The sequence below is a fragment of the Myotis lucifugus genome, unplaced genomic scaffold (genome assembly GCF_000147115.1).
Source record: "Myotis lucifugus unplaced genomic scaffold, Myoluc2.0 scaffold_137, whole genome shotgun sequence".
In the NCBI taxonomy this organism is placed as follows: domain Eukaryota; kingdom Metazoa; phylum Chordata; class Mammalia; order Chiroptera; family Vespertilionidae; genus Myotis; species Myotis lucifugus.
In genome coordinates, this window is record NW_005871185.1 from 2,094,159 (window position 1) to 2,116,661 (window position 22,503).

General features: G+C 40.1%; 1 protein-coding gene across 1 annotated transcript in view; it reads right to left on the reverse strand.

The window, feature by feature from the left end:
• SLC9C1 (solute carrier family 9 member C1) overlaps positions 1-22,503 on the reverse strand; it is a 99,846-nt gene that overhangs the window by 11,255 nt on the left and 66,088 nt on the right. Inside the window, exons 18-23 of the mRNA XM_023758699.1 lie at positions 18,934-19,083; positions 17,537-17,588; positions 16,225-16,373; positions 14,768-14,893; positions 6,931-7,029; positions 6,225-6,398 (exon numbers count right to left, since the gene is read on the reverse strand). Coding sequence (XP_023614467.1) covers positions 6,225-6,398; positions 6,931-7,029; positions 14,768-14,893; positions 16,225-16,373; positions 17,537-17,588; positions 18,934-19,083 — 750 coding nt within the window. The remainder of the gene's footprint in view (positions 1-6,224; positions 6,399-6,930; positions 7,030-14,767; positions 14,894-16,224; positions 16,374-17,536; positions 17,589-18,933; positions 19,084-22,503) is intronic.

Consider the following 22,503-nt stretch of genomic DNA (forward strand, 5'->3'; position numbering starts at 1 on the left):
GGGCCTCTAGGTAAATTATATAAGATTCATGTTACTGCCTAGAAACCTAATAAAATGTTTATATTAGTAAATATTCGTGTGATCTTGTTATGCTCTAAGTAGTAAAAGACTACATGATCCAATGAAAGGTTCTTTATTATTTTTACAGATTCTGAAAAAATAAAGAAAGAAAACAAGGATCCAGAATCATTTAACTTTTTAAACTAAAGATATAAATATTTCCACAAATACATTATTTGAGGGGAACAGCATTTTAGGCAACAATAAAATGCTGATGCTAATAACAAATAAGACTATTCTTAAAAAAAAAAGACTATTCTTATTCCATTAGGAATAAGATATTATGAATGTACAAGACATTGTGTATATTGGTTTTTATTTCTCTTATGTATCTGTAAGTGAGATTGTTGGTTTTTATTTCTCTTATGTATCTATAAGTGAGATTGTTGGATAAGATGAAGTGAGATTTCTAACTTCATAAGAAACTGCCAAACTATTTTCATAAGGAGTTGTAACATTTTACACTCTTTTCAGCCATGTCTTTGCATCCTCGCCAGTACTTGGTATTCAGTCTTTTAAAAATTTTTAGTCATTATAGTTGGTATAACCTCATCATACTTTTAATTTGAATTTTTCTGAGAGCTGATGATATTGAGCATCTTCTTCATGTGTTTATTGGCCACTTGTACATTCCTTTGTGAAGTGTCTGTTCAAATTCTCTGTCCAATTTTTAATTTGGTAACTTGTCTTATTTCTGAGTTATAAGAATCCTTTAAAGGTTCCCTTGTACTTTTCCAAGGCCTTTTTTAGTTAAAGGTGTTGTGAAAAGCAGCCCCTCCCCCTCAGTCCATTGCCCTTTTCATATTTTTTATGGTGTTTTTTTAAAGAGCAGAAGATTTTTAATTTTAGTGACATCAAGTTTATCAATATTTCCTTATGTGGTTGGTGCTGTTTGTGTCCTAGCTAAGAAGTCGTTGCTTATTTCAAGATCTCCTGTGTAATCTTCTGTATTGTTTTATGGTTGTAGTTTTTATGTGTAGGCCCATGTTCATTCCCAATTAATTTCTGTGCATAGTCTACCATTGCTTCCACAGAGACATCTAGTTTGTCAGGATCATTTGTTGAAAATGTCGAAAATCAATTGACTATGCATATGTGGACTTATTTCTTAATTCTCTATTCTGTTTCATTGATCTATATTGCCTTAACCTTAGGCCAATACCATACCATCAATCAATACCATCTTGGTTATTATATATTTACAATATCATATGATTCTTTATCAAATTTGTTTTATCTATTCTAGGTCCTTTAAATTTTCATATGCATTTTACAAGTAGCTTGTACATTTCTATAAGATTTCACTGAGGTTGCATTAAATCTATAAATCAATTTTGGAAGAATGGATATCTATATCCTAATATATATGAAGAGCTAGGTGCCCATCACAACTGAACGGGCGACCAGTCACCATGAAGTGCATGGAGCACCTCTCGGTCCTCCCCTCCCCTGGCCCCCGAGCAGCTCACTATGAGGGGCGGGCTGGTGTTGGGGTGGGACTGGGGACTGTTGAGCGGTGGTGGTGGGCTGCTTCGGGGGGTGGCCGTGAGTTTAGCAGAGCAGTCACCCAGGCAACAGTGAGTTTCGTGAAGCAGTCCTGGGGCGGGGGAGTTTTGCGGAGCAGTCACAGGGCAGGGGGAGGGGAGAGTTTCACAGAGCGTCCAGTGGCGAGCTTCGTGGGGTGGCAGCAAGCTTTGTGGAGCAGTCGAGGGACAGGGGGAGCCTTTCGGAGTGTCCTGGGGTGGGGAGCTTCACATAGTGTCGCAGGGCAGCAGAGGCCATGCGATAGAGGCCATGCGACAGAGGCCATGCTAGGCCTAGGGACCCTAACCACATGCTGGGCTTCTAGTCTATATATATAAAGAGCCAAGGGCCGTCACATCTGAAACAACAGAATGGACAACCAAACAGGCTGAGTGGGGTGACAAGGCCAGAATGGGCGTTAATGAGGGATAACCAAATGACTGAGCAGCAGGCTGTGTGGGGCTACCAGGCTGGCAGGGGGGGCAAGTTAGGGGGGTGCCCAAGCTGGCAGAAGGGGGGGCAGTTGGGATGCCCAGGCCCTCAGGGGGGTCAGTTAGGAGTGACCAGGCTGGGGGGGCAGTTAGGGCCAACCAGGCTGGCAGAGGGGGGGCTGTTGGGAGCCTCCAGGCCAGCAGGGGGGGGTAGTAAGGGGCGACCATGCTGGTAGGGGGTGCAGTTAGGAGTGATCAGGTCAGCAAGCAGAGGTGATTAGGGGTGATCAGGCTGGCAGGCAGGTGAGCAGCTGGGAGCCAGGGGTCCTGGATTGTGAGAGGGATGTCTGACTGCCGGTTTAGGCCCGATCCTGTCCAGTCAGACATCCCCCAAGGGGTCCCGGATTGGAGAGGGTGCAGGTTGGGGTGAGGGGACCCGCCCCCCGGGCACAAATTTCATGCACTGGGCCTCTGGTGTATATATAAAAGCCTAAGCAATCAAACAACTGAATGACCGAATGACTAGTTGTTATGATGCGCACTGACCACTAGGGGGCAGAGGCTAAACACAGGAGCTTCCCTCTGGTGGTCAGTGTGCTCCCACAATGGGAACCTCTTCTGCCTTCACAGCAGCACTAACGAGCAGCAGCAGTGGCAGGTGCAGTGGGGCCAGAATGAGCAGGAGCAGTGAAGCACCTGGCCAGGGCTCGGGCTACTTCCCGGCCACCTGCCACTTTTCACACTACTCCATCCCTCAGGGGATGTCAGACTGCTGGTTTTGGTCCACAGGATTGGGCCGAAACCGGCAGTCCAAAATCCCCTGAGGGGTCCCAGATTGCAAGACAGCGCAGGCCACGCTGAGGGACCCCACTGGTACAGGAATCTGTGCACCGGGCCTCTAGTCTTAAATGAAATTATGGCTTCCAATCTATGAAGATGTTCTACCTCTTTATTTACTTAGAGCTTCTATAAATTCTCAAGAAAATATTTTTTAGTTTTCATTGTACAAAGGGGCTTGCACATCTTTTGTTAACTTATTCTTATCCACTTATCTAGTACAATAGGGTTAGAAAAAGAAATAACTGACATAAGAATTATAAAGAAAACATTAAAATTGTCTCTGTAGATGACATGATATCTACATTTCAAAAATTCTAAAGAATCTACCAAAACTAACTAGGATTTATAGGAAATTTAGCAATGTAGCAAGATACAACTTCAAATTCCAAACAACTGGAAACAAATTTAGTTTTGTCTCATCCTGTGCATGTGCAGCTCACCCCTCAACTAGTGACTTACAGAGAACCATCACACAGACTCCTCAGCCCCTTCCAGGTAACTCCTTGTAGGCCTGACTCTGCAGATTCCTGCCAGGTTAGCTGCCCCAACTTCCAATCTTCCCCTTCTTAGATCACCTTCCATTTTGGTTATTGTTGCTTGTGGTTGGAAATGGTCCTACGCAGAGGGTCAAGAAGGATGTGGAGCTTATATTGTGAGTGTCTCTTCTCTCAAGGTTTCTAGACAGACACTGCCTCTTTTACAATGGCTAAAAACATTTGCCTCATATATTTTGCTAAGTTCTATGGTTGTTTCTGATGTGTGCTAATATGCTACCAGTAGCTTCATTATAGCCAGAAGTTGAAGGATAGGGTATTTTTATGCAACCCCAAGTGTTGTATAATTCTACTTGTATATATTCTAATATGTACTGCTGAATGATAGAAACATTTTAAAGTTTTCCTTTGCCTTCTTCCTCTTCCCCACCCTCTTTTAAGGCAATTAGGTCATTTGGCCTGAAGGGCCTCCCACATTCTAGATTTATCTAACTATTTTCTCCTGGTGTTAATTAATTTGTTTCTCTCCTTCCTGCCTTTTCTGTAAACCTGGTAGATCTAGAGGCTTCAGGCTTTGTCTTTCATTGTATAAGAAGACTTTCTGGATGGTACCAGTACTTCTACTACATCGTATCATGAGGTACATGATATTAAGTTGTCCCACTTTTAATGATGTTAAGATTGTCCTTAAGGTGGTGTCAGCCTGGTACTTGCATCATAAACTTTTCCATTAAAATACTCCACATCAGTTGATGGTTGAAGCTTAGATCCATTATTTCATAGAGATGGCAAGATGGAGATATTCTAATTCTCTCATTCTATATTGGTAAGCTGGAATTCTTTATAGAAAAATTTTTCCTCATCATTTGTTGTTGTTGTTGTTGTTACCTTGGAAGAATTCATAGTGAATAGGCAGGATAAATGTTTAGTTCTTTTTATTGACATCCCAGAAACCATATCTAAGAAAAGAGTAATATGCAAATTAATCGTCACTCCCTCACTCCATCACAAAGATGGTGACGGCCACTGAGCTGGAACAAGCAGGAGGCTTGGGTTGCCCCAGCGATGGAGGAAGCCAAGCTTCCCGTCTTCCCTGGCCAGCCCTGAGCTCCACTCAAGGCTAAAAAGTTTCAATTATGGAAGATAAATACATCCCAGACACCTGCTTCCAGCCGGCATGGCCTCCGCTCAAGGAGGGGTTGGGAACATGGGTTGCCAGGGGCAACCCAGGCTTTGAGCCGGACCAAGGCAACAAAGTTTCAATTATAGAAGTTAAATAAATCCAAGATACCTGCTTCCAGCCAACCTCCACTGGGAGCTTGCGTGGCTGGGGTTGTGGCCAGCCTGCAAACAGCCATCAGCCCCTCGCCCAGGCTAGCCAGGCACCCCAGTGGGGACCCCTACCCTCAAGGGGGTGTGACCAGCCTGAAAACAGCCTCAGCTCCTCACCCTGGCTGGCCAGGCACCCCATGGGGACCCCCACCCTGAAGAGGGTGTGGCTAGCCTAAAAACGGCCCTCAGCCCCTTACCCAGGCTGGCCAGGCACCCCAGCAGGACACCCACCCTGATCTGGGACACCTTCAGGGCAAACCAGCCGGCCCCCACCAGTGTACCAGGCCTCTATCCTATATAATAAAAGGCTAATATGCAAATTGATCCTAACAGCAGAAGAACTGGGAATGACTGGTCACTATGATACACATGACCACTAGGGGGCAGACGCTGAATGCAGAAGATGCCCCCTGGTGGTCAGTGCGCTCCCACAGGGGGAGCTCTGCTCAGCCACAAGCCAGGTTGACAGCTGCCAGCACAGCGGTGGTGGCAGGAGCCTCTCCTGCCTCCTCAGCAGCACTAAGGATATCCGACTGCAGCTTAGGCCTGCTCCCTGTTGACAAGTGGACATCTCCTGAGGGTTCCTGAGCTGCCAGAGGGATGTCTGACTGCCAGCTTAGGCCTGTTCCCCCGGGGAGCCGGCCTAAGCCAGCAGGTGGACATCCCTTGAGGGGTCCCAAACTGCAAGAGGGCACAGGCTGGGCTGAGGACCCCCCCACCCCGAGTACACAAATTTTTGTGCACCGGGACTCTAGTTGAAAATAAAAAATTGGTGTCATTATGACTTATATTCTTTTATGTATTTATGGGGTTCAATTTTTGCTGCTATTGTTCTTTGTGTGTTCAAATTAGGCCAGTGGGAGCCTCTGTTGCTTTGAGGACTTTGTCTTCAATCTCATCTAGGGAAACTTCCATCCACTTTACTCAATTTTTCTATTAACAAATCTTAGCCGTCTCAGTTTTCCCCCTTTTTACCCTCCAGATTTTGTATTCATAGTTAACACATCCCACCTAATTTCCTCATCGGAGATCTCATATGATTGGTTTTTCTGATTAAATGCTTCTTTCAATAGTGTAGGTTAACTTTTATTTATTTATTTTTAGTCCTCACCTGAGGATATTTTTCCCATTGCTTTTCAAAAAGGAGGGAGAGAGGGGGAGAGAGAGAGAGACAAAGAAAGAGACAGAGACATCTGACTGGTTGCCTCCCATATGCACCCGGACTAGGGGCCAGGAGCAAACACACAACCCAGGTACCTGCTCTTGACCAAGAATTGAACATGCAATCCTTCTGTGCCCAGGTGGACACTCAAACCACAGAGCAACACTGGCCAGGGCATTGTAGGTTAACTTTTGCAAGGTATTTTGTCAGGAAGTTATACTGGATAAGTACAATTATGTTAACAAATTCTGTTCCTTTGCCATTTTTTTAAATTCCCACTAGATGGTAAGCATATACAGTACTAAGTACAAAGATAATCTTAAATTTTATACTAGATATTTAACAAGATACAACAGTAAGACATAGGTGATGTTTTCTGACCTCCACTACAGTTTTGCAGATGGCAGAATATTTCATGGGTTCATTAGTTAAACAGTTCAGCTCTCCTATTGTTTCCCCACTGATCACATAGTCTGTGAAAATTATCTGATTATCTTTTCCCTCTGATTCAGAGAGTAATTGGTCAGCCATCAAACCTGATTTTGATCTTTGAAGCTGTTAAGGAACAAAAAAAGAGAAAAATATGTATGCCAGATAATATACCAAAACTATCTAATTTATGGTTTTCTTTACTGTTGGTTTTAATAATTTTAATATGTGCATATTATTTTGAAAATATTTATTACTTGTATTTTTAAGCATATTTATTAAATTAGTAATGACTTAGAAACAAAGCATTCTTAAATACTTCAATCTTTCTGATTCCTCCTACTCAGTCAACCTATACCTGCCTTAAATGGCTTAATGCTCAACTCAGACAAATGCAAGATGAATAACAATTTATATTATAATTTTTTATCTTAAATATGATCCTTTTATTTTTTTGTTATCTATGGGAAAGTACAGCTTCAAAGGTGGTGGGTGGCGTTATCCATTGTGTTTGAACAAGAAGAATTGCTGTTCAGATGGTAGCTGCTAACTTAAAAAAGAAACAGTGTAGTCCTTAACAGAGAAAACTACTAATTCTCAATTTTATAAAGTTTTTAACTAATGCTCACAAGTGAATTTATAAATAACTCTTCCTTACCTTTATCATACCTGAAATAATTACATAAATTCCTAAGGTCTCATCACCTTCTTCAAATATAGTATTTCCACAATCAAAAGTTATAAGTTTGGCTTTTTCCTAGAATATAATCACCAAATACATGCTATAAACAATATTTTAGCAGTGGTTGGGGATGTTTAAGTTTACACTTTAATACTGTTTTTACAATTTTAAAGTAAATATCGCTCAGTAAGATTTGAGGCATTGCATTAGTAATAAATTTGTAAGAGAAAATAGAAATTATGAATAGCAAAGAGGAAAAGGTGAACATTCATACATATATCTGATGGGGAATTTATACATGGGTTAAGAAGAAATAATCTAACCTAGGAATAAGAATGTAATGGAAGAATGAAAATATTTTGTCTGGATGAAAAATAATAACAGATGCAGGCTAATGGCAAATACATGTTTCATATATACTTATGCTCTTAAACATCAGATGAATAAAAATGTATTTATTCTAAATATTTTAATCAGGTGGACAAATATAACTGGTCTTTTGGCACCAAGTAGATGTAGAGAAAGAATCTATATATATAAAAGCCTAAGTGATTGGCTGACTGGCTGACCAGCCAAATAACCAGTAGCTATGATGGACACTGACCACCAGGGGGCAGAAGCTCAACACAGGAGCTGCTGAACTGCATTCACTGGCAGCTGTGGTTCTTGGGTGACACACTGGAACCAGAGAGGAGCGAGCCCGATTCCCAGGGTGTGCCACGAAGAACTGCCTTCTCGCAATCCGAGACCCCTCAGGGGATGTCAGAGAGCCGGTTTCGGCCTGATCCCCGTAGGCCAGGCCAAGGGACCACACTGGTGCACGAATCCATGCATCAGGCCTCTAGTGTTATTAGAACAAGATAGGCCCATTTATTTGTTTATTCCATAAACACTTACTGAGCAACCCTATTCAATAAGCGAAGTGTCAGGGGATGAATAGTCAGAAGACAAATGAGTTAAAAAATATAGTTCACAGAGAAAAAATGGTGACCAGCAGGAAGGCAGGGAGGGAGAGAGTGTGAGAGCACAAGGAAGTGATAGAGTGTGTGGACGTGTGTGATGTGTGTGTGTATGAGCTAGGGACAGTTAGATTCTGCAGGTCTTCTAAGGGGCTGCTAAACCAGGCAGTCTTAGGCGGTGGAGCCTTGCTCCCTGAGTGGACACTCCTGGGCGGCCAGCACGGGCACAGCGACCATGCCATCTTGGGAAACAGAGCTGCTTGAGACTAGGATCCTGGCCTCAGCACCACCCAGTCTGATCTCAGACGCATACCAGGAGCCTGCAGCAACTGGGGACAGAGACATGTGACCACAGCTACAGACCTGCAGACACCAAAAGTTCAGAAATCCCCGTGGCAGATCAGTGAGTAACAGAGCCCATACCCCTCCCTGCAGGCACACAGGCAGCGCCATAGTAACTGATAGACCCACCCCTTGCCGGGGCCTCAGTGCTGTCACAGGAACTTTAGCTTGGAAGTGCTCGAGCACCTTGGAACTGGTCCCACGTAGTGCCCGCTTCAGGAGTCCTGGGCTGAGAGCAAACATGGGAACACAGGGAACTGGTCCTGCGTGCACTGTCTGCTCCAGGAGCCCTGGGCTGGGAGCAATCACACGAACACCAAGAATTTGTCCCGTGTAGCGCGGGGCCCAGGTACCCCAATTCTCTGGGCAGGAGGCAGCACCAAGTACCAGTGACTTGACTGTGTTTCTTATCACCTGTGCCTGAGATCCCTGATTCCCTGTGCATTCATACTGAGAGCCAATGACTCCAATTCTTGGTGCAAGGGCACACAGGGACCCTGATTCTCAATGCAAGGTCAAGCGAAGCAACAGAGACTCTGATACTGGATTCTTGGGGAACTCTGACTCCTGGCGCATGCTAGGGGGCGCTGACTTTCAACACGCTCCAGGGGGGTCTCTGTTTCAGCACGGTGCAGGCAGGGTCCCTGATTCTAAGGACGCGCACAAGGCCACATTGAGCGCTGGCAACACTGACTCTGAGCGAGCCTGGTTCAAACCAACCCACAACAACCACACATCTTAGTGTCAGAGCTCTTCAGTGACACTAAGGTGGTGGGAGGCTCCCACTTTACACGGCCCAGGCCCACGCAACTCGACGTTTGAACCATCGGGAGATAATCAGAATGAAGAGACGACACAACACCCAGAGGAAAGACAATGAGGAGTCACCAAGAAAGGAAATTAATGAAGTTGAAGCATGCAACATGACAGAAAAAGAATTCAGAATAATGTTTGTACAATTCATTCACCGGATGGATGAGAAAATCAACAACCTATGCAAGAATCAGGAAGAAATGAAAAGTAATATAGCTACAATCAAAAACACCATGGAAAGTTTCAACAGCAGACTAGAAGAAGCAGAGGATTGAATTAGTGAGTTAGAAGATAAGGCAGAGAAACAAGCTCAATCTGAACAGCAACTGGAGAAAAAAATTAAAAAGCAAGAGGAAAGCCTAAGGGAGCTTTGGCACAACATGAAATGAAGTAACATACACATAATAGGGCTGCAAGAAGGACAAGAAGAGCAGCAAGGATTAGAAAATCTATTTGAAGAAATAATGTCAGAAAACTTCCCAGATATGGGGAAGGAAAAAGTTACACAAGTACAGAGAGTCCCAAGCAAGATGAACCCCAAAAGACCCACACCAAGACACGTCCTAATAGTGATGGCAAATGTACAAGACAAAGAGAGAATCTTAAAGGCCGCAAGAGAGAAACAGAGAGTTACCTACAAAGGATCCCCCATCAGATTATCAAATGATTTCTCAACAGAAACACAACAAGCTAGAAGGGAATGGAAGGAGGTATACAAAGTGTTGCAAAGCAAAAGACTGAATCCAAGAATACTATATCCAGCAAGATTATCAATCAAAATTGAAGGGAAAATCAGGAGCTTTGCAGACAAAAAAAGGCTAAGGGAGTTTATCACTACCAAGCCAGCACTGCAAGAAATGCTAAAAGGAATGCTGTAAAAAGAAGAAATATAAAGGTACGAAAATAGAAATGACTCCAAGCACGTACCTTTCAATAATAACTTTAAATGTAAATGGACTAAACGCTCCAATCAAAAGACATCGAGTGGCTGAATGGATAAAAAGACATGACCCATATATATGCAGTCTACAAGAGACCCACCTCAGAAAAAGGGACTCACACAGGCTGAATGTGAAGGGATGGAAAAATGTCTTTCAGGCAAATGGAAATGAAAAAAAAACTGGGGTAGCAATACTTATATCTGACAAAATAGACCTCAAAGTGAAGGCCATAACAAGAGATAAGGAAGGCCACTTCATAATATTAAAGGGATCCATACAACAACAGGATATAACCCTTATAAACATATATGCACCCAATGCAGGAGCACCCAAATACATAAAAAGCCTCCTGGAAAATAACAAGGGAGAGATCAACAACAACACAATCATAGTAGGGGACCTAAACACACCACTGACATCACTGGATAAATCCTCTAGACAAAAAATCAGCAAAGAAACAGCAATCCTAAATGACTCACTAGATCAGATGGACTTAATTGACATCTTCAGAACATTTCACCCCAAAGCCACAGAATATACGTTCTTCTCAAGTGCACATGGGACATCTTCAAAAATAGACCACATATTGGGTCACAAGCAAAGTCTCCCCAAATACAAGAAGATTGAAATCATACCAAGCATCTTCTCAGATCACAAGGGCATAATATTAGAAATAAACCACAATAAAAACATCCAAAAAACTCAAACACTTGGAAGCTGAATAGCATCTTACTAAATAATGATTGGGTTACCAGTGAGATCAAAGTAGAAGTGAAAAACGCCCTTGAAACTAATGACAATAACAGTACAACAACCCAAAATCTATGGGACACAATGAAAGCAGTCCTGAGAGGGAAGTTTATAGCACTACAGGCCTACCTCAAAAAACAAGAAAAAATGGTAGTAAATCATTTAACTCTACAACTCAAAGAATTAGAAAAAGAACAACAACAAAAAAATCCCAGAGTGAACAGAAGAAAGGAAATAATAAAGATCAGAGCAGAAAAAAAAATGACATAGAGACCAAAAAAACAATAGAAAAGATCAATGAAAGCAAGAGCTGTTTCTTTGAAAGGATAAACAAGATTGATGAGCCTCTAGCCAGGCTCACCAAGAAGCAAAGAGAGAGGACTCAAATAAACAAAATCAGAAATGAAAGAGGCGAAATAACAACAGATCCCTCATAAATTCAAAGAATTGTTAACAAACACTATGAACAACTCTACTCTAACAAACTAGACAACCTGGAGGAAATGGACATATCCCTAGAAAAATACAATCTTCCAAAACTAAATCCAGAGGATTCTAAAAATCTCAACAACCCAATAACGATGGAAGAAATTGAAGCAGTCATCAAAAAGCTCCCAGCAAACAAAAGCCCGGGGCCAGACAGCTTCACAGGGGAGTTTTATCAAACATTCAAGGAAGAACTAAAACCTATCCTTCTCAGACTATTCCAAAAAATTCAAGAAGGAACACATCCCAGCTCATTCTATGAAGCCAGCATCAACCTAATACCAAAACCAGATAGAGACAACACAATGAAAGAGAATTATAGGCCAATATCCCTCATGAACATAGTTGCCAAAATACTCAACAAAATTCTAGCAAATCGGATCCAGCAGTACATCAGAAAGATCATACACCATGACCAAATAGGATTTATCCCAGGGATGCAAGGATGGTACAATATCCGCAAATCAATAAATGTGATTAATCACATAAACAAATTGAGAGATAAAAACCACATAGTCATATCAATTGATGCAGAAAAAGCATTTGACAAAATTCAACATCCTTTCTTGATAAAAACTCTCAGCAAGGTAGGAATAGAAGGATCATACCTCAACATAATAAAAGCCATATATGACAAACCCACAGCCAACATCATAATCAATGGGCAAAAACTAAAACCATTTCCCCTGAGAACAGGAACAAGACAGGGATGCCCACTCTCACCACTCCTGTTCATCATAGTACTGGAAGTACTAGCCATTGTGATCAGACAAGAAGAAGAAACAAAAGGCATCCAAATTGAAAAAGAAAAAGTAAAACTGTCCTTATTTGCAGATGACATGATGCTGTACATAGAAAACCCTAAAGACTCCATCAAACAATTATTAGAGTTAATAAATGAATTCGGCAATGTAGCAGGATACAAAATTAATGCCAAGAAATCTAAGGCATTTCTTTACACCAATAGTGAACTTACAGAAAGGGAGACTAAAAAAGCAATCCCATTTACCATCGCACCAAAAAAATTAAGATACCTAGGAATAAACTTAACTAAGGAGGTAAAAGACTTATATGCGAAAAACTACCGGACACTGACAAAAGAGATAGAGGAAGACATAAACAGATGGAAGAACATACCATGTTCATGGATTGGTAGAATCAACATCATCAAAATGTCCATACTACCCAAAGCAATCTATAGATTCAATGCACTCCCCATTAAAATACTAACGGCATATTTCACAGATCTAGAACGAACATTCCAAAAATTCACCTGGAATAAAAAAAGACCTTGAATAGCTGCAGCAATCCTGAGGAAGAAGAACAAAGCAGGTGGGATCTCAATACCAGATATCAAACTGTATTACAAAGCCACTGTTCTTAAAACAGCTTGGTACTGGCACAAGAACAGACATATAGATCAATGGAATAGAATAGAGAACCCAGAAATTGACCCAAAGCACCATGCCCAATTAATATTCGACAAAGGAGGCAAGAGCATACAATGGAGTCAAGACAATCTCTTCAATAAATGGTGTTGGGAAAATTGGACAGATCCATGCAAAAAGATGAAACTAAACCACCAACTCACACCATACACAAAAATAAACTCAAAATGGATAAAAGACTTAAACTTAAGACAGGAAACCATAAAAATACTAGAGGAATCCATAGGCAGCGAAATAGCAAACATATGTCGAAGGAATTTCTTCTCTGATAATGCTCCTAGGGCAATGGAAACTAAAGAGAAAATAAACAAATGGGACTACATTAAAATAAAAAGCTTTTGCACAGCAAAGGAAACCATCAACAAAACAACAAGAAGACCCACTGCATGGGAGAACATATTTGCCAATGATATCACCGAAAAGGGTTTAATCTCCAACATTTACAAGGAACTCATGAAACTTAATAATAGGAAGATAAACAATTCAATCAAAAAATGGGCAATGGACCTAGATAGACACTTTTCGAAAGAGGACATACAGAGGGCTGAAAGACATATGAAAACATGCTCAAAGTCACTAATTATACGAGAGATGCAAATCAAAACGACTATGCGGTATTACCTCACACCTGTCAGAATGGCTATCATCAACAAATCAACAAACAAGTGTTGGAGAGGATGTGGAGAAAAAAGAAACCTGGGAATGCAGACTGGTGTAGCCTAAGTGCCCATCATCAGATGAGTGGATTAAAAACTGTGGTACATCTACACAATGGAATACTATGCTGCGGTAAAAAAGAAGGAACTCTTGCCTTTTACAACAGCTTGGATGGAACTGGGGAGCATTATGCTAAGTGAAATAAACCAGTCAGAGAAAGATAAATACCACATGATCTCACTCATTTGTGGACTATAGAGAACAACATAGACTGATGAACAGGGACAGATCCAAAGACAGAGAAACAGCAATCAGACTTTTATTCCCCAGAGGGAAAGTAGGGGAGGGAGGGGGTAAGGGGAAGAGATCAACCAAAGGACTTATATGCATGCATATAAGCCAAACCAATGGACATGGACAACAGGGGGATGAGAGCATGAGTGGGGGTAGGGGGGGGGAGGAGGGTGGGGGTTAATGGGGGGGGGAATGAGAACACATTTTTAATTCCTTAACTAATAAAGAATTTAAAGTTAAAAAAATATATAGTTCATGAGGGAGCTATAAAGATGATTGTAATGTATATACTTAATGTTATAATAAAGATATATAATGAGTACAATGGCAACCCCTTTGGTCCTTCAAACTGGGGATGGACCACACAGGATGATCTATTGGTAGATCATCTGCTTTGGGTGTTTGACCCCAAAGCCTACTTTTCTGTGTACCCTCTGCAGGAATGTTTTCAGAGAATCAATAATCAGGGAAAGTTTGGAAAAAAAAAGGTGAGAAAAAAGGGCATTTCAAGAAAAGTAAATAATACCCACAGAGGAATAGAATTAGAAAACAGTAAATGTTTGAAGCACCATGAATGGTTCAGTATAGAATATAGAGTATAAGATGAATGAGCAACAGAAGATGAAGATGGAAAGATAGGCAGGAAGCAGTCTGTAGAAGACTTTGCATGCCATTCAAAGGGATTTTGATTTTATCATATAGGCAATAAAGGACATTTAAGGAATTTTAACCTGGCCCTAATTGATTTGGCTCAGTGGATAGAGCATCAGCTTTCAGACTAAAGGGTCCTGGGTTTGATTCCAGTCAAGGGCACATACCTTGGTTGCAGTCTCCTCCTTGACCCAGGCCCTGGTTGGGCTCATGCAGGAGGCAACCAATTGACGTGTTTCTCTCACATTGATTCTCTCTTCCACTCTCCCTAAAAATCAAGGAAAAATATCCTCAGGTGAGGATTAACAACAACAACAAAACAAAAACAAAAAACAAAAAAAAAGAAAGAAAAAGAATTTTAACCTGGAGAATATCATGGTCAAATCATTATTTTTTTAAAAAAGATAATTTGTTGGTACATTAAAGATGATATTTCATTAAAGAAGACATTAGTAGGAAATAAAAATATTACCTGAATAAAGTTTATATGGTCACTGTTTTTATCTAACCATGGAATATGGTATAGTGCTTCAGTAAGAGTAAGTGACTTGACAATGGGTTCAAAATCAAGCAATTCTCTTTTTTTGTCCATTATTAACTAAAATAAAAAGATTTAAGAAAGAAGATGAACAAAACTAGTGTTCACAGAATGTTTAAAACAATTATGGGTTTGCAACATTTCTTTTTTTCTCTTTTTCTTTTTTCTTTTTTTTTTTTTTTGCTTTTCTGAGACTTTGGTTTTTCCATGGAAACTTCCAACCTCTCTCTTCTTACAGCATTTTTCTGCTATCATATTCTAAAGTCATAGATTAAGCTTTTCAAAGTAAACCTTTTTACTAAAGTGCAGCAGATAGGCCAAAAAAGCACAGACCATATAAGTTCATTCAAAGAACATTTACAATGTGAAAACATCTGGGTAGCCAGCATCCAGATTAAGAAATAAAACATTTTCTGTATCCTAAAATCCTTCCTTATGTTATCTACTTGTCATTCCTCCTATACAAAGATAATCATTCTTCTATCACCCAAATCTAGCTTTGTCTGGGTTTCAGCTTTATTTGCATAAAATCAGAGATTATATACTTGTTTTTGTCTGCTTTCATTTGCTCAACATTATGTTTCTGAGATTCATCTACAATGTGCAGGGAGCAAAAATGCACTCATGTTATTTTCATTGTTGTATATGCTTATGTTGTATAATTATACCACAGCTTTGTCTACTATTGATTAATACTTTAGGTGCTCCAGTTTGGGGCTTTGTAATGCTTCTATGAGTGTTTTCTATACATATGTACATATTTCTGTTGAATATATAGTTATATCATCTAATTGTTGTGTCATAAGATATATGGTCAAATTTACTAGATTTTGCCAAATGATTTTCTAAAGTGATTGCATCAAGTTACACGCCCACTCTAATGTTCCAGTTGTTCCATTATTTGCCTACACTTGGTATTGTCAGTTTAAAAAAATTAAAAATTCAGGTAGTTGTGTATTGGTCATTAATTTTAGTTTTTATTTGTATTAAGCTTATGAAATGGTATTTGGCACCTTTTGTTATCTCTATTGGTTGTTTGAATACCTTCTGTTGTGGAATGCCTATTCAAATCTTTTGCCCATCTTTTGAAAAATGGGTTTTCTGTCTTATTCTTATTGATTTGTAAGAGATTTTTACATATGGTGTTAGGGAAGGGTCCAATCCTAGAAAGAAGTGATCCCTCACTATGGCAAGAGAGGAAAGAGAAATTGACCACCGGAGCTGCGGGAAGAAAATGCTCTGTGGTGTGTGCTTTGTTCTAGAGAACTACTTTAAGTTAGACATTCATATCTCAGGGATGACCTATATTGGAAAGAGCCCAAAGTAGGTTTGAAGATCATAGATGACTATATAGCAAATAAGTATAATTGCTTGAAGATATTCTAGCTTACCTTGTTAATCTCATTAGCTTCAATTTTATGAAGAATTCCTCTTAACCTGAAAACCCTAACAATTTCTCTAGCCAAACTGAGCATGACATTAATCTCCTCCTTTGTTTTCATAGTGACAGCAATTTCTGGGTGATCATACTCTAAGTAACCTGAAAAATAACAAAAATTAAAAAATTAAATGTTTAAATATTTCATTTGGACAAGAAACTAATATTTTTGCATGGAATACAACCCTCAAACAGGAAGACGTCTCTCTTCCTAAGGAGGCCTCTGCAATCAACCACTATTGGCCAGTACTTGCAGAGCTCTGCCTGCCATTTTTTTTGTCTTCCGCTCATTCTTGTGCTGTGAAGGAGGACAGATAGCCTCAGTCTCAGGACTAACCATTCTAATAATACAACTGGACACTTGAACGGCTCTTCTAAGCTCTAAGTCTGAAGTTCGTGACTTAACTTTTTTATTCTGTTGACTACAGACTGGAGGCTTAGATATGGCTTTTGATTAAATCTTTCCACTCACCCTGTCTGTGCATGGACATGCCGCATCCATCTACACTCTCTGCCTGTCTAGTCTGGATTCCCAGAGGCCCATGAGAATTTCATCCTCCTAGACTGTACATTTGGGCTTTTCCTTGGTCATGACTTCTTGTGTGGCTTGACAAGTATCTGCCATGTAAGTTCTCTCAAGCATGGCCTCATTCCCAGGCTTGCTGTGTCCTTTTGCTACCCACCATCTGGTACCCAAATCCCTTCTCCTCACACAGGAATGTTATGCTATAGGAGTGTGTCTGTCTTACTCCTGGGATATTTGTTCAGCAGCAGGAGTATGACCTGGCATGATTCAGAGAATAGGCTGTTGCCATGTTTGGGCACTGAGCCACAACAGAGGTCTGTGAGGCTCTGTTCTGATTTTAATTCTTTCTAAAGCCTAAGTCCTCAGATGGCAGCTCTGTGGCAAGTGGGAGATAAAAATAACTTCTTTCCTTTGATTGTTCAGGAAGGTATGCACATGTCTGGTTTGAGAAAAAACAGAATTTATAAGGTGATAATAACATGTGTAATCATGCCATGCAAATGTGTTTTCTTTAAACAGAAGTTAAAAGGCCTGCATTGTGGCTTAAGGCAGATAGAACAAGTTTGGAGAGATAATATACAATTTGGTCCAGCCCAAAATGTGATCCTATAGATTGTTGAGGTTATCCACTTTATTAGTAGTAGTAAGTAGTAATTTATTATCAAAGATCAAAACCATTGCCTCTCTGCAGTAGTGATGATAAGAGATGATCATGAATCCTTAGGTGAGAGGTACCTACCTAGCTCTTTCAGAGCATGCACTGTATTCCTCGTTATTCTCTTTAATAACACCTACGAAACAAAAGAAACATCCCCATTGGAAAACAAACTATAATAACATGTCTTAACATTTGCAACGGATATATTTTTAACCTAAATTAATAACTAGAGGAAAATATGAAAAGCTTTTCAGGGATTGGACTTGAATTTTGTGCACTGGATTCTATTTTGTTCCAGCAAGGTTGATGGAGAGGATAGGAAGTGGCATCATCAAGGTTGGTTTTGAGAAGCCTGAAGATGAGTCATATATTTTTCTTTAAAGCAACTTGTTTTAGGATCCTACTGATCCAGAAAAGTGTGGGCATGGTAGGTACTTTCCATTCAACTTTATGACAGCCTCCAAATGTGGGACATAGAGGCGGCTTTCGAGTTAGAAAGTTTGCCAAGATGTGTGAGAGCAAAAATGAGGCTTAAAAGTGGACAGCACCCTAGAGAGGCAAGTCCTTTTCTATTTTCTATTGTCTATCATCAAATCGCAGTGCTAAATATGAGTGGTTAGGAAACGAAACAAAATTTAGGGAAATAGTTTTAAAGTGATGGGTGTTGAAGGGAGGAAAGACACTGCTTTTTGTGTTCTACTAATAGTATTTAATATTTAATTTTCTCAAGTACTAAGTTTTGGCATATAACACATAGCATTCAAATGTTCTAAATTGCCTCAAGAAGTAAATATTTAATTTCTGATGTAGCTGATAAACTTCGGTGCCCATGTCAGTGTGAATCTGCCTCAATTGAGAAAATAAAATATAAAAGCTACAACTTAGGCCCTAGAATTCTCTTTGCTGCTTATGTGTTTTGGGGGCATAAACTCTCTTGGCTTCATTTTTCTCCTCTGCATAAGGAGGGAACTAGACAAGGTTTCCCTTTAGATGAGTTATTGTTACTTCTTTCCATTTGCCAGATCCCCATCCTTTAATTCTTTTACTATTTACTGTGGGGAAGTAGGGGATAGAGAGAAACAGAAGGAACCTTTGTGAATGACGAAGAAGCTTTATTTGCCCCACACTGCCACCACTCACCATCCTCCAGTGTTTCCTGTTTAATGCATCTGTAGCCTGATCTATCTTGGAACTTGCATTGGGAGGGAATGGACCACTGCGCATGGGGGTCATGATTGCGTCTGCAAGGACTGCAAGGTATGTTCCAAGAGCTTTGTAACTTGATAATATGGCACAGACATTTTAGTAAGAATGCTTTTCAGTAATAAAATGTACACTAGTTTAAGTTTTTACAAAAATTACCTAGCAAACCAGGGATCTAAGAACACATTTACATATATAGATAGAGAACATGATGGGTGAGGGCAACTGAACGGTAGGGAAAATAAACCCTTTTCTTAGTCTTTAGTTTTCCTCACCTGTTTAACCTGCTTAGAACTTGCAATCTGATCAATTATAGTCATTATGTCTGCTTCACCTTGGACATATCCTTTTAGGATAGCATATTTATAGGACAGCTGATGACTCATCCTCTTATCTATAAATTGCAGCAACTTTGGTGTTATGAGCTGAAAAAGGAGGACTGCTATTTAATATAAATTGTAAAAATTTTAGTTGATTATACATTGATTTGTTTAACTAAAATAGATAATATTAAGAAATGACATGTTCTTAACAGTAACGATAGTAACTTGTCAAGGCTCTTATTATTGTATTCATAATACCTTTATAACTTCATGGGTAGAGCTACTTCCCTGTAACTAATAATGTTGGCCACCTGTGTAAAATGATGGCTTTATTTTTTCCTTATAGAGAATTGTATGCTATTTTCAACTGGTTTAAGTTCTTGGAAAACAATGCAATCAATCTTTTCTGGGCTTAATAGAAAATGACTGTCTATAAAATACTGCCACTTTTACCTGCTAAATCTTCTGCTAAACCAGTGGTTCTCAACCTTGGCTGCACATTAGAATCACCTGGGAATCTTTTTAAAATCCTGATTTCTGGGCCCCATCCTCTGGAAATTCTGTTTCTTTGTTACTAATGTTGTGGCCCCACCCCATAACAAAGAAACAGAATTTCTGGAGGATGAGGCCCAGAAATCAGGATTTTAAAAAGATTCCCAGGTGAGTCTAATGTGCAGCCAAGGTTGAGAACCACTGTGCTAAACTTTTTGTTAGTTGGTTCATTTGGGTTAGAACATACCACAACTACACTGAGTGGCCAGATTATTACGACGTTTGTAGGTAAATTAGCCATACACTGCATCGTATGGGATATAGAAGCCAAAGGCCTGTTTGAACATCTTTGCTGTCTGCAGATAAAAAGATAAAACGTCTCCAATTCGCACAGGAACACAAGGATTGGACAGCTGAGCATTGGAAAAAAGAGTCATGTGGTCCGATGAATCACGTTTCCAGTTGCATCATGCAGATGGCAGAGTGAGAATTTGGCAGAAACAGCGTGAAAGCATGCACCCCACATGCATGAGTACAACCTTCAAGCTGGTGGGGGCAGTGTTATGGTTTGGGGTATGTTTTCCTGGCATGATTTGGGCCCTTTAATTCATGTGGAACAATGTCTGAATAGCAAAACATACCTAAGAATCGTTGCTGGTCAATTTCATCCTATCATGTTGATGGCATATCACAATGGAGATGGCTTCTTCCAACAAGACAATGCGCCATGCCACGGTGCTGGTATTGTGCGGGAGTGGTTTCAAGAACATGAGGGAGACTTTACCTTGCTTAGGTGGCCCCCACAATCACCAGATCTCAATCCAATTGAGCATTTGTGGGACGAAGTTAAAAGAGCCATCAGGCAGTTGGTTCTACAACCATCAAATCTCACAGAACTGGACAGTGCTATTCATCAGGCATGGTGTCAGAGTCCTCTCATCACCTTTCAACATCTCGTGGAGTCAATGCCAAGAAGAATTGCTACAGTATTGAAGGCAAAATGTGGCCCAATGAAGTACTGATGGGGTGGTCATAATAATCTGGCCACTCACGTTCAAATATATCCCATGTTCAAAGGCTGTTAAATTGCGTTGTTTACCCATATCTTCAGAAAAAAATCATTTCTACTGTCATCGTAAACAAACTGCTTCCCTATTTATAATGGTCTGGCACTCTAGCAACTTCAGCGCGGAATTATAGCTAATTTGCCTACAAACGTCAGGTGGTCATAATAATCTGGCCACTCAGTGTATAATCCCTCTTGGACCCCACAATTAACTTCTCACTGTCTTGTTGCTGAGGGTGTAAATCTCCAGGTTATCTGTCACCATTGTGCAGTCCTCTAACTTCAACAGAGTTGGCTGCTCCCTATATTCCTGGCTGTGCTCCATAATCTTCATACTCTGCCCTCCAACCACCTGCCATTAATCCTCAAGGAGCTCATATGCATGCATCCTTCAAGATTCAGTTCAAGTGTCAACTACTAGAGAAGTCTTGTATGTCTCACTAGTATTCTGTGCATACTACTGTTTTGTACTTACCCAACTCTTCTTCAATAAGCTGTCTGGGGGCAGAAACTATATTTAATTTGTCTTCATATTTCAAGGGCCCACTATTTGACATAAGATAAAGGTTAATAATTTTCTGGATATATAAACAAGCTTTTCTTATGTGGCTCATCAATTTCTTCACTTAAAGTATTTGGTTAACTTTGTATATCTTCTATCAAAAAGAATTAACTAGTCACTGGAATGCACAAGCCTTGCCTTCCTCATGTCAAAATGCAAATTAGCATTACTTATGGTCTCATATAATACTAAAAAGGAAAATGCTACTAGTTGCATACTTTTATACCTGGATGGCGTATGCCTCTCAATAGCAAAAGTATTTTTAAACGTGTAAGAAAGCTCTAAATATAAAGATTCTAATCTGTTAGCTTTATATCTAGATGAAATATATCTTATTTAGCTTTGTATCTCCCACAGTGCTTATATGTGTATGTGTCTTGTTTGTGTATGAATAGAGAAAAAGGCAGAAAGAGAGAGAGAGAAGAGAATATCTGTGTATGTATATTTATTTATATATCTGTGTATATATAAATGTATATATTTCTAACACTTTGTGATAGAGGGAGTGTTATATAATTGAAATAATCATACAGAAAATAACTACCCATCATACTTGTTACAGAAAGATATATTAGACAATCAAAAGTAATTTTTGATGCTCTGATTCTATAATACTATAAATTTATATAACACAAAATCTATATTTTTTGGTTTCTTGTTTTTTATTTGTTTTGTCACCATGAATGATTTGCATGGTTATATTTTGTTGTTGTTGTCATAAAAGATGGGAATCTTTTATTCCTGCCTCTATAATAATAAACATTACTTGGGGGTTAATTTGTACTTATATTAATACTAGTGACCCAGTGCACGGATTTGTGCACATTGAAAGGAAATTAATTAGAAGGTGGCCAGTGGGGCGGGACTGGGCAAGACGGGCCAGACAGGCTCTGGAATCAACCTCCTACAGTCCCTTCCTGGCTGGCCACACCTGGGGCGGCACCACAGCTCAAAGTTCGTCTGTGGAGTGAATGGGGTCCCTCTGGCAGGTAGAATCCCTTGGCCTGGCCTGCGGGATCAGGCTGAAACCGGTTCTCCAACATCCCCTGAGGGGTCCCGGATTGTGAGAGGGCGGTTCTTGGGTGATGCACCCCAGAATCAGGCTCCCTCCTCTTTGGTTCTGGGTGCATCACTCTAGAACCTCCATTGCCAAGTTACTGTAGCTCGAGAGCTCCTGCATTGAGAATCTGCCCCCTGGTGGTCAGTGCACATCATAGCTACCAGTTGGACAGTTGAACAGTCGGATGGTCACTTAGGCTTTTATATATAGAGATGGAATTTTTCATGTACTCTCTATTCAAAGAAAAAGCTATGTTGAGTATTTCTATATTTCCATGTACTAAATGAATTTCTAATATAATTTGAATATTTATGTTATAAAACTTAATTTGTCAAAGGAATC